The sequence below is a fragment of the Watersipora subatra genome, chromosome 3, assembly GCF_963576615.1.
Source record: "Watersipora subatra chromosome 3, tzWatSuba1.1, whole genome shotgun sequence".
Taxonomy (NCBI): domain Eukaryota; kingdom Metazoa; phylum Bryozoa; class Gymnolaemata; order Cheilostomatida; family Watersiporidae; genus Watersipora; species Watersipora subatra.
The window spans coordinates 2053719-2066674 of record NC_088710.1 but is presented as its reverse complement, the minus strand read 5'-3'; the positions used below and the strand labels follow the sequence as shown (position 1 = coordinate 2066674).

Here is a 12956-nt window from a genome sequence, read left to right as displayed (position 1 = left end):
AGACAAAATTGAACCATAAATAAAGTTTTGAAAACATTTAGCTAAATGATAACAGAAAAACTGCTTTTAAGAAAAATTAATTTTAATACCCAATACAGTTTCCGTTGTGCTTCCTGCTAATATACCAATGCTTTATAATACTGAATGAAAAATCTCATAATTTTCAAGTTGACCAGAGTCATTGGATTGTTTGTCGATTACCCACATTTCAATTTAGACCACCATAATAGGCTAGGATCACATTAGTAGTTGTCTTCACAATAACTTGAGTAACAGATATACATGGACATGATAGTGGAACTATGGAAAGAAAGTGATTGATGACTGAGGCACTGATTTGGTTGCTAGAGTATGATACCAAGTTACTGGAGTCAACCAAGTTAAGAGGCAGCTTCGTCAGCAGCAACCACTCTGTTTGCCTCGATGTACTGGTTCACCTCGGCCACTACGTCGATGGTGCTAGCCGGTAGAGTTGGCTTAGCCATCTTAGTGAACTCAATGTTATTTTGTGTGAGGAGTAGCTGCAACGTCTCGATCTCCCTCTCCTGAGCTGTGCAGTATTCGCGGAACTTGACTAGCTCAGCCTCGGCAGCCTGTCTCAATCCTTTTTCTTTGTTTAACTTTTTGTCGGCTTGTGTCTTCATTGATAAGACAATCCCTAATTAATGAGAAAGCAAGAGATGTATGCATACTTCCTAGATCCCAAAACTGATCAGACTGCTGGCAACCATAGAGGTGATAAGTGAAGACAGAGATAATTGTAGTATGCTCTACACATTTCAACATAGCGATACATGGCATACCTATGGTAAATATGGATACTGTATATGCAGTATATATACATGCGGTACATATCAGGGATCGCTAAACATATTATGGAAATGTTTACTTTTCCATATCCATTTCCATAAACATAAATATTTCCATAATTTTATGGAAATGGATATGGAAATTTTATTTTAGAAATATGGAAATGTTATGGAAATGGAAATAATATGGAAATGAATTATGGAAATGTTATGGAAATGGAAAAAATATGGAAATGAATTATGGAAATGTTATGGAAATGGTAATAATATGGAAATAAATTATGGAAATGTTATGGAAATGGAAAAAAATATGGAAATGAATTATGGAAATGGAAATAATATGGAAATGAATTATGGAAATATTATGGAAATGGAAATAATATGGAAATAAATTATGGAAAGGGTATGGAAATGGAAATAATATAGAAATTATGGAAATGAATTATGGAAATTTTATGGAAATGGAAATAACATAGAATTGAATTATGGAAATTGTAACATACACGTAATCCAAGATATAAACAGAGGGCAGTTATATTGTATAGACTAGGCTACATGAACAGACAATGGTAATACACAAACAGCTAACATCAGTGGTATTACAGAAACTATTAAAGGGGTCTGGAAGAAACTAACTCAAATTGTCTCTTGCTCGGCTACATGTATAGACAATGGTAACACACAAACCCAGCTAACATCCGTGGTATTACAGAAACTATTAAAGTGGTCTGGAAGAAATTAACTCAAATTGTCTCTGGACTTGGCTACATGTACGGACAATGGTAACACACAAACCCAGCTAACATCAGTGGTATTACAGAAACTATTAAGGGAGTCTGAAAGAAACTCTCAAAACATCTCAAATCGTCTCTGGCTTAGTTATAGGCAATGGTAGCATACAGTTTTGATGTTGCCTGGACCCTAAATAAAGTATATTAGCAAGCAAATATCATATTCATATTATGTATAAATTAATCACATATTCGGGAAGAGTTGACGATTGCACACACACACACACACACACGCTCATTTGACACGCAAGCGCGCACACATACGTACACACCAGGGATCGCTAAACATATTATGGAAATGTTTACTTTTCCATTTCCATAAACATAAATATTTCCATAATTTTTATGGAAATCGATATGGAAATTTTATTTTAGAAATATGGAAATGTTATGGAAATGGAAAAAATATGGAAATGAATTATGGAAATGTTATGGAAATGGAAAAAATATGGAAATGATTTATGGAAATGTTATGGAAATAGAAATAATATGGAAAGGAATTATGGAAATATTATGGAAATAGAAATAATATGGAAATGAATTATGGAAATGTTATGGAAATGGAAATAATATGGAAATGAATTATGGAAATGTTATGGAAATGGAAATAATATGGAAATGAATTATGGAAATGTTATGGAAATGGAAATAATATGGAAATAAATTATAGAAATGTTATGGAAATGGAAATAATATGGAAATAAATTATGAAAATGTTATGGAAATGGAAATCATATGGAAATGAATTATGGAAATGTTATGGAAATAATATGGAAATAGATTATGGAAATGTTATGGAAATGGAAATAATATGAAAATTAATTATGGAAATGTTATGGAAATGGAAATTGTGACAAACACGTAATCCCTGGTACATATAGCCTACTGTATATATACACTTATACTGACATTCAATGATTTTTATGAACCCGTAATAGCAAGTGATCAGTAGACAGGTGTCCACAAAATTATACTAATAATAAATAGTTTACATCAATAACAATTAATTCTCTTGTTGTCCAACTCCAGAGCTTTTCGTTTTTTTCCATTAAAACTTTGAAAACATCGCCATAGAAATACTGAGTAACAGTCTCAGGCTAATAGTAGTTCCTTGTTTAATGCGGTCTTGATACTTCGAAGTACAGTGTATGTGAAAAATGGTTCACACTTACGATGGTATATAAATGACTAGTTTTAGGATAAGAGCTGTGCTTAGCAGAGCAAAACCTTCACGTTTTGCATTTGTGCAAAACGCAGCATGTAAATGTTTTGCTCAGCTAAACAAATTGTTTTAACGCTAATATCGACTAGTCATGCAGTTCAAAAGAAAAGTTGAGTTCAAAAGACATTGTAGAAGGTATTTAAATGTTCGTTTCATCAAAAGCAACGATCACAACGCAGCTGGCTGAGCAAACGATGCAAATATTTTTGTTTTACAAACGTTAATTTTTGTTCCTGCATGTTTCATAAGTATGGCTCGTTAATGTCACTTATTCATGAATATATATTTGTAGCATTCAATAGATTGTCATCATATAATATGTAAATTTGCAGATTTATAACATATTAATGTACCATACTTTTCGGACTATTATCCGCTTTTTTCCGATGTTTTAAACATGCGACGTCTTTAGAGGCTGCGGCTATTCTGTAGTTTTTCCATTAACCGCTAGGGTGCATTAACCGTGCCGGTATCAACAGTGCCATTAGGCACTGTTCCGTTTTAACCAGCAAAATTGTTGCCGTGTTAAAAAGCACCCTCATGAGTTCTGCGGCCTATACAAGAGGTGCGGCCTATGTACTGCTTTATTATCGTTTCTTTTTAAATAAAGCAGATGAGGCTTATATAGGGGTGCGGTTAATAGTCTGAAAAGTACGGTAGTTGCCAGTCACTTGCCATCAGCTTTGCAATTTGACTAATTTGAGTATGCTTAAATTAGTCAATGTGCAAGGCTAATGGCAAATGGCTATTAGGCAATTGGGTCCATATTGCTAAACTTACTAATAAAAGACGGGAGAGCAAGCTTTGGCGATGTCACGTAACGCAGAAGGCTATGCGTATTTTAATCGAGATAGCAACTCATATTGCCTAATGAATCCGTTGCATGTCCTGTAGCTTAATTGGTTAATTGATCGCCTGGTGAACGGGACATCCTGAGATCAAACCCAACTCGAGGCGGATTTTTCATTCCTAGATTTTAATAGCTATAACTGGAGAGACCGAACAACAGACTTTGAGATATGTATATATATTCCAATGTAGTGTGTTAAAGCTGCCAGATAGTGCTCAATGAGTGGTCAGAGCTTAAATATAAAATTTATTCATGTAAAACCTTAGATAAAAAGCAACTTCATTACTATTAGTTTCATGTCTGTTGCGCAGACAATCATCAGATGATTGTCTGCGCAACAGACATGAAACTAATAGTAATGAAATTGTTTTTTATCTAAGGTTTCACATGAATAAATTATATATATATATATATATAGAAGATTGTTAAATACAAATATAAAGTCTTTAAATTTAGAATTAAATAAAAATTTAAAGCTTTACCGGATTGCAAAGCAGGACACAGACTATAATATCATTGCAGATTAATTGCAAGCAATAGATATCAACTGGTAAAGATATTTCTCGGCTTCTCAATACATATGTTTTAAGAGATCTTTGACAAGTTGGAAGTAAGTTGATAAATTTATTGCATCCAAAAGGGTTAATATCGCTTAATATTGGAAAGAGAAGGAAAAATAAAAGCGACTTTTACTTCGCCCGTAGAAGGGCTAAATTTATCTTCCTAAAGTTCTGATGAGCCATTTGAAGAATACAACGCCCGCCTCTATTTGAACGCCGCCTCTATTTGAACGTCGCCTCTATTTGAACATCGCCTCTATTTGAACGTCGTCTCTATAGAGAAAGGATTGAAAAATATAGCGCCATGGCGTTCAATTAGAGGTTTTGCGGTATATACTGTACATGTATACATTTTCTAATTTACAATATACATTGTAAATATGTACAGCATATATATACTATATATGTATATATAACGTATATGTACAGTATATATACGTACCATAAAACCTTTATTTGAATGCGGTGGTGCTCTATTTCTTAACCCTTCCCTATAGTGACGCTTTACTAAAGGTGACGCTCAAATAAAGGGTGGCGTTATATTTTCAAACACTTATCAGAATTCATATTGAGCAGATAAATTTAGCCTTCCACAGGCGAATCGAATGTTACCAATATTTTGCAATCTCTTTCGGGATGCCCTTTCGGGACCCGTTTGAATGCAAGAAATTTGCTAACTCACCTCCAACTTGTCGTAGATCTCTAAATAAATATTCATGGGAAGCTGATACAAGTCTCTACCAGTTGATATCTATTGCTTGCAATTTGTTGGAGCTTTCAAGTTTTTACTTTATTCTAAATTTCAAGGCATATTTTATAACTATACTTGCTGAATGTTGGCATTGCCCGGGTAATAAAAAAGTTTTCGCACAGAAAATTTTATTTAACATGTAATAACAGTTATCATTGTAACTTTCAAACTAGTCACGAAGTCACTAAGGTCAAAATCCGATCCATAGTCTTCCGATTCATCCATAATGTAGTTTACAATCTGACCTGAAGACGAAGTTTCGAAGTGTCATGATTTTTCTTTAAAGCTTTGAGAGTTACACCATCGAAATAACTAATAGCGGTATCTGGCTAATATGTTTTAGTCAATGTAGTTCCTTGTGCAACTCAGGCTGATACTTCGATGGCTACACAAAAAACGGTTTAGCAACAAAGCTGAAACCGACGGCAACAACGTCACTCCGCTCAAACAAAAGCACAAAATCTAAGCAACATTAGTATCGCTGTGCCCGGAAAAGAGTTAAATCTATCTTCCCAGAATTCTGATGAGCAAGTCAAAAAATACTGCATCACTCTTTTTGAATGTCACCTCTAATAAAATGTCACTATGGGAAAAGGCTTGAAACATACAGCGATATGGCGTTCAAATAGAGGGTGTATGGTAAATGTACAGTATATATACTACTAAATGTATATATATACACACATAAATACGTCTATATGAATAAAATAATAAAATCCAAGCAGAGTGCTCAATGATAAAATCATAACAAGTTAAAATCGATAAAAAAGACTATTACTTTTAATAAAACACTTTATAATTAACACTTTATTACCTTAGTAATAAAGTGTTAATTAGTGATTAGTAATATAGTGCCAACACTTATTTTTATATAATTTAACCATGACCAATAAAATTAATAACAAAAATCCAACATATCAATGAATTATTTCTCGAAAACTTTTTTTAAAAAGTCTTCAGTAATATAAAACTCTAATTAAAGGGCTATATATATAACCTTACTATATATATACATGTATATATATATACATGTATATATATACGGTGCGAACAGTAAAAATACCCTTATCTTTTCAAGGTTATTAGCTGACCCAATTTTAAATTGTGTATCGCTTATACTACCCATTTCTCACATGGTTTGAAGACATGCGTTAGTATACCAAAGACATACACTCAAGAAATCAGTTTTTTTTCATGACTCGGACCCGCTTTTGCAAACAAAGAAAACATAACTCTGACAACTAAAGCCAGCAAACCGAAGCTGTTAGATATAAAAGCAGATATATATAGAATGAGAGAGCCATCTCAAGAAGTAACCGCACCTACTAGCAATAAGGTCACACTAGTTGAGTACACAACTCCCACTCATAATCTTTCTGTATAATCAGTGAAGCTCAGTAAATCTCTTGATCTTCTTGAGATAAGCTATCATTGATTGTGAATCCAAAAAGAGTGGCAAGCACTGCAGGTATACCCTTCCCTACCCCTGAACTCACCATTGACTATTCGACCAATTCTCCAAAGCCGTAGAAGAACCAGAAGGCCGAAGACAGAGCTCAGTCCTTCAGAATCTATGAAAGCGATGTCAAGAGCAAAAGATACAACAACTATAACAGCGTCAATTATTTCTAATTTGTGATGAAAAAATTCCTTTCCCATGGCGAAGAGCTTAGCAAACAATTCCAGAAGGAAGATACTGAGAATGGCAATGCTGCAGTAGTGGAGGACTTCAGCCGCCACTAGTGATGGCTCTTCCGCTTCTTCTGCCTCAATGATCTCTTTCTTCAAGGAGGGCTCATCATTACTGACAACTGTTTCCTTCGACACGGTGTGAGTGAGGTTTCGGCCGACGGAAGCCTCATTCTCAAAAGCCTTCAAGTCAATAAGCAGCTCTGAAATGACTAGGATACAGTCAAGTAGAACGAGACAGATTACAACGATTTGAAATTTGCGTGAGTGAACAAAGTCGGCGATCTGCTCTCGAATGGTACGGGGAAGCTTGATAATATCATCTGACATGATCGAACTGCTTGTGTCTGACTTTTCAACAACTCGCTCTAAGTCATCAGTATTTGCTTTCGCAAAGCTACCGATACCCTTCATGATTTCTAAACCTGCAACAGGATATGATTGGTAAACTGTTTGAAAACTGACACACAGGTGAGGCCCTATGCTGTGATTTTTAATATTGCAACTCAATTTTTTAAATATTCCGACTATAGTTATACTGATAAACCATAAAATACATATTCTGTAGTTTAATGTGTTAACTAAAAGAAGATTTCAGTGCGTGTGATCCGGAGCTGCTTAGGAGTGGTTGAAAAGTGTCCATATGCAATTCAAGCGAAAACAATACTTGATTGAACTAAATCAGTACGCATTGCACAAGAATTGTGAATCACCATAGTGTTGATTTGTTGAGCACTGATTCATTGTTCAATTCATCACCACAAAACTGAGAAAATAGTAAACTGAAAAGGTAAATTTTTGCCCGTGCTTAATTCATTCTGCCCAGTTGAACCATAGTTTTGTGCTAGTAAATGAGAGCAATGAATGTACAAACTTACAACGTTTTCCGTCAATCACAGGCATTACTAGCAGTATCTACTAATCTACTGGCTTTGCTACATCTGAATTTCTGAAAGTTAAAACCACAATGTTCAGGCTTTTGTAGAGCACTCAAATAGGTCACGCATCGGCATCAATACGAAAATAGATTTAAAAGTCATGATGGATCAGTTTTAGGCAACTGACACAATGCATCATATACAAACATTTATTCAAAGCAATTAGGTAAAAACCTCTACAAAAAACTTTTGAAAGTTTAGTTATTAGTAGGCCTAGCACCCGTTGAACAAGCTTCCTGACAACATTTTCACTTATCCTTCAAAACACTGTATGTCGCAGCAAACTAAATTTGAACTTTCCCAAGTCATATGTGTTGGAATGAAGTTGGACACCAAGTTATCTCTGGCCAAGGATTGGGTACACAAACAAACTTCTGAAGTTATATTAATTATTAAATTTGCTGCAGACAACCCCAGCGCTCCAACATCTCAACATAGAGGGGACCACACGTTCACGCAGAGGCAAATCCGTTACCATGCAACTGACTAGACAAATTTACATGGCACAGGCCACTAATAAATTTTAAGCAAGGCAACTAAGTGTGATATTCTTATAATAACTAACACTGTGAGAGATCGTCAAGAGTAACCAGTATGTGCATAATTATTCTGTGAAATGTCAAGACAGCTAAGTGGTTTGGTGATTAGTGCGCCAGTCGGTAAAAGGAGTATCCAAGCTGAATTCCCACGCGAGGCAAATTTTCCGAACGCTCTTAGGCTGGCTTAAGACAAACGGATGGACACATTTCTTATTATAGTAAAGACTAGCCAAATGCTCGACATTGCACGGCAAAAAAAAGGGTTTTTGCATAAAATTTATTTATATGATTCAAGTTTCTTTACTCAATGAATTTGAGCAACTCAACTCTTTCGCTACCACGAACCGTATAGTACAGCTCAGCATAGCATTTCCGTACAGTCAAAAGCCGCATCATGTGTCTTTAGCAGGCTTTGAAAAAACTCATCATTACTGAATGAACAATACTTAGGATTTAGCAACACAGTAGCGCTTGTGTAAAACAGCTTATAAAACACAGTTATAAGTTGTTTCACACAACTTATAACTGTATTTTTAAGTTTAGCTGTATTTATAAGTGATAAAGTATTTATAAACTTCCTGTAGCATGGTCAATAGTATCTGTGATCAATTGTCTAAACTGCTCAAAAGTAGCAGACAACCCAAACTATAGATATTGGCAATACTCTTAGCTGCATACGCTGCAAATGTTCATCCTATTTACTAGCTTGGCGAGTTTGTGCTTGTAGTGCGTGACAGCTACAAAACTGAGGCTATGTATCTGGGCCAAACCACCTCAGAGCAAACACACAGCAGATTCTATCATAATAGCTTTTTAATAAAAATCAGAGAGCTCAAAGAAACCAGTCACACAGAGCAGCCGTGTACTAAACATCGACACAAGACACTTGAACACAGGCTGAGCTTGCCTGCACTGGTTTGAGTAAATGTTAATTTATATAAATCTAGCTTTTAGAAACCTGACTTAACCCTTTCACTCCTGATCCCGACTATTTCGGAAGAGGTTGTGTTCACTTGGGCCTAAGCCCAACTATATCGGGACACAAGCTGGGTAACTTAATTGATACTTTTTTTACGCGCATTATTTTTTTGAAGCTTTTTTCGAAAAATATCAGTTTGATGTTCATTTTGATACCAGAAGTGTGGTCGGATAGAAACATTTAACCAGGCAAATCTCGTGATAGATTTTAACCTTTTCAACTCTGGAGGTTGCCATTTTTAATACATTTACCAAATGTTGCAGTTAGATTTCTGAGTCAATCCAACGTAGTTATAAGTTCAAGTGAAGAATTCAGCAGTGACAGCGGATTCACAACAACAAAATGATAATTTATTAGCAGCAGAAGGTAAGTTTTAAATGTACTACAGCGGAATTATTGAATTGTAACTTTTATTTATTTTGAAAAAAAAGTTTTAGACGATAAATTTTTTCACAATTTTAGTAGATACAAATGACATAGTAAGTGCATTTACTTTTGGATATTGTTGTGTAAGAAGTTTGGAAGCAAGAAAATTATGCTGTTTTTATGTATTAATTTTTACTATCGTGATGTTGCTACTTGTAGACAAGGGTGGAAATGTAGATGATGGTTCTCTTACTAGTGACAATGATATGCTCAGAGCATACACACCTGTCAGTGATTACCAACAACAGAATGATAGTTTTAGTTTACAAACATCTATTTTATACTTCTCTTGATACATATTCTTTTAATTCATTTTCATACATTTCTAGATAATATAAGTTTTGTACTCTCAAGTTGTTGGCATCTCGTGTGTCTTATTATTATAATTGCAATAATTGTTGTTTGCAGTCATTAGAATGTATATGTTGTCTATATAGAATGTAATTATGATATATAGACATAATACACTCATCGATTGAACTATGGATCGGAAGCTATATTTTGCCATGATATTGTGTATAGGCTGATAACTTCAGTTTTATTGGTTAGAACTACAACATTATTTTTACAACTTGCTCCTAACACATTTTCCTGTCATTCTAATATGTTATTGAAGTGTTATTAACCAAAAATTTGACTGGTAGTAGCAACGAAACCTAGACTTTTCGATTTTCAAAAAATATATCGATTTGAATCTGATTAATAACATCCTATATAGATTAACCTAATGGGCATATATTGGTATCAAATTGCAACTGAGAATGTTATCGAGAAGTTGTAACAACCATTTTCAATTATCTTAAATGCAACATTATTTACGCTCAATCTAATCCAACTCACTTTATAAGTTATGAGTGTGAAAAATTAATTAAGCCTGGCTGGCGGTTAACTGAAAAATTATTAGAGCCAAAAGAGTTAAAATTGTTTATACTGGTATTTAGTTTAGGTATATCTCTTACAACCTAGGTGGTTGAGCGTGAAGAAAACTACGAGATACAGCAAACGCCTTCTAAAGTCGCATGCATTTATGGTGAAACTACTTTTAATACCGTATTCACAAAAATCGCTTTTAATTGTAGAAATGTTCTGTCTAACTGTAATTTTATAAGGCATCCATCAGTGAGCAAAAAATCAATGAAAAACAACAAAGACTTGTACCTTCTACGCACTTCTAGAACGCATGTGCACTTTTGTTGATAATTGTGGGCAGTTTGTTGTGATCACGCGTCTCGCGAGTACATGTACTCCGTCAGTTTAATCGTGTTTCATCGCTGCTCGTCAAAATAATTATGATCGATAAAAGTATATGATGACTACGCCTTCCGTAGCTCCAAATACGGTTTTCCAGCGCGTAATCGCAAATGTGAAAAGTAAATTCCCTGAGATTTCAACTATTCCATTTTTTGTAATTTTGTCATGTTTATTACATTCCAGTCAGATTACAACATGAGAAACCAAGACACCAAATGTCAGTCATTATATCTTTTTTACGATTACGAATAATTGTGTGCATATTACATTCGCTGAAGCAATTCGGTAGCGTTTAACGCACCAACCGCAAGGCCAAAAAAATCAAAAGCTTACTGTTGAGGTTTTGTAGCTATGCGATGATGAATTTTATTGGTGTCATGTCTCATGGAATCTGTAGTCTTAGATATGCATAACTATTTTCACAGAGCTTTTATGATAAAAACCGATAAAAGTTTTATCTGTCCACTTTTTGTTTAAACAATACCAATGATTTACAGCCATGGGGGCAGTATATCATTGAACAATACTCATATCAATCCTCAAGCTTGCTTTTTACATATTATGCATTCAGTTCCAACATTATTATATTAGTTAGACTATTCATTAGTTCTTTAGTTAGACCAATGATATACAGCCCCATGATGTGGGGTCTGTATATCATTGGTTAGACTATGGTTTCTTTGTGTTGTTCTTTTTTATTTTTTTGTTGTACACAGCTTTTTAGTTAGTTTACTTGCCGTGGTGCCTTGTGGAAAACATGTTGTAAAATATGACCATTGATTACCGCAATAAAGATTGCTCATATATATATATGGAAGAACAGTGTTGAAGAGAAAAAAAACAAAAAATTCTGACTTGGAAGAGGTTGCCTTCTCTTACCTTTTCCAAGGGAGCGTAACTCACAATACCAAAAAGTAAAAGGCCCAGGACCCAAAACTACACTCACAATAGGCAGTATTATGTCACTACTGAACACCGGCTTAGTTGCTGGCTTTTGGTGAAGAAAATAAGTGATACATAATAAAATGTATAAAACCATCACACAAAAGTATGTAACGACTCTAGCCTATATCCTATCCTACCTAGGTAACCCACTAGGTAGCCCACCAGGTAGCCCACTAGGCTAACCTATGACACACTTAACATTGATAACAGTTTAATAAATTATGATCGAGGGAGGGGTTTTGTAAATATGTCAATAATCATATCACAGGTTGTACATTACGCTGTTTTGATGTTTACTCGGTATTTTTCCATGTATGAAATGACAATTCACATCCATATGCTTACTTATTTCATTGTAGCATTATTGTTCACTATTCATATAGCTGACTGGTTATCAATGTGTAGAGTTAGCGGGTAGTCTTATCGTGTTATATCTTTATATAGCTGCCTTAACTAGGCAGCTTTTCGATGGCATCACAGGCTGTCATATACTCAGCCTCTTCAGTCGCTAACGAAATAACAATCTGGTGCTTGCTCAGCCAGAGCACCTGGCCACTGACATACGTAAACTCAACACTCAACATAGAGTAATGAGTGTCACCATTGGTCTAGTTAGAATCGAAATAACTGACTAGTTTAGATTGTAATTTTTAGTAGCTTAGACCTAACTTTGGACGCCTTTCAATTAGCGCAGCACTCTTTTGGCAGCATTTATATGGGTGTGGTTTGATGTAGCTGTGAATCATCTAACTGTCCCTAACATGTCGCCAATGTCAGTGATTGGTAGAGTGACTTACTGCTGTCATCAGTGATGAGCTTTACATATGTTGCCATCGGCCATCTGACTTCTTAGACATTTACATGTACTTCTTAAAGATCTTAGAGATTTAGTTCGGCTGGTGCATTTTTAGGGCTTCATCGCCAAGTAGACCCATAATTGATCGGCACTAGTTTAGTGATTTCTGGAATTAGTTTAGTATTTGGTTCCAGCAGTGCGGAAATTGTCTCAATCTATAAAGAGATCACCTGGTTTACAGATTAAAGTCGCAGATTCAGTAGAGACAAGTCTTTTAGAAAGAAGTCCATACAGTGACATAGACATCCTCTCTATTGACTACTAGAGAGAAGGTTTTTGTGACAATCAACCCTTGGTTGTTGAGTGGAAACCACGGACTACCAACCTAGTCTTATATCGATCAATTGAAC

The 12956-nt window shown here is 34.9% G+C and overlaps 1 protein-coding gene across 1 annotated transcript; it reads right to left on the bottom strand.

The window, feature by feature from the left end:
* Window positions 1-233: 233 nt before the first annotated feature.
* On the bottom strand, window positions 234-10759 carry LOC137390219 (voltage-gated hydrogen channel 1-like). Its single transcript, XM_068076530.1, has 3 exons — window positions 10713-10759; window positions 6480-7097; window positions 234-658 (listed from the first exon to the last, which is right to left on the bottom strand). The coding sequence occupies exons 2-3, from the start codon at window positions 7084-7086 to the stop codon at window positions 381-383; spliced, it is 885 nt and encodes a 294-aa protein (XP_067932631.1). The 5' UTR covers window positions 7087-7097; window positions 10713-10759; the 3' UTR covers window positions 234-380.
* Between the last annotated feature and the right edge of the window lie 2197 nt (window positions 10760-12956).

Coding starts and splice junctions, on each gene's coding strand:
- LOC137390219 (XM_068076530.1), bottom strand. CDS start 7,086: ATGAAGGGTATCGGTAGCTTTGCGAAAGCAAATACTGATGACTTAGAG. Junction 659..6,479: donor AATTGGTCGAATAGTCAATG/GTGAGTTCAGGG, acceptor CTCATTAATTAG/GGATTGTCTTATCAATGAAG.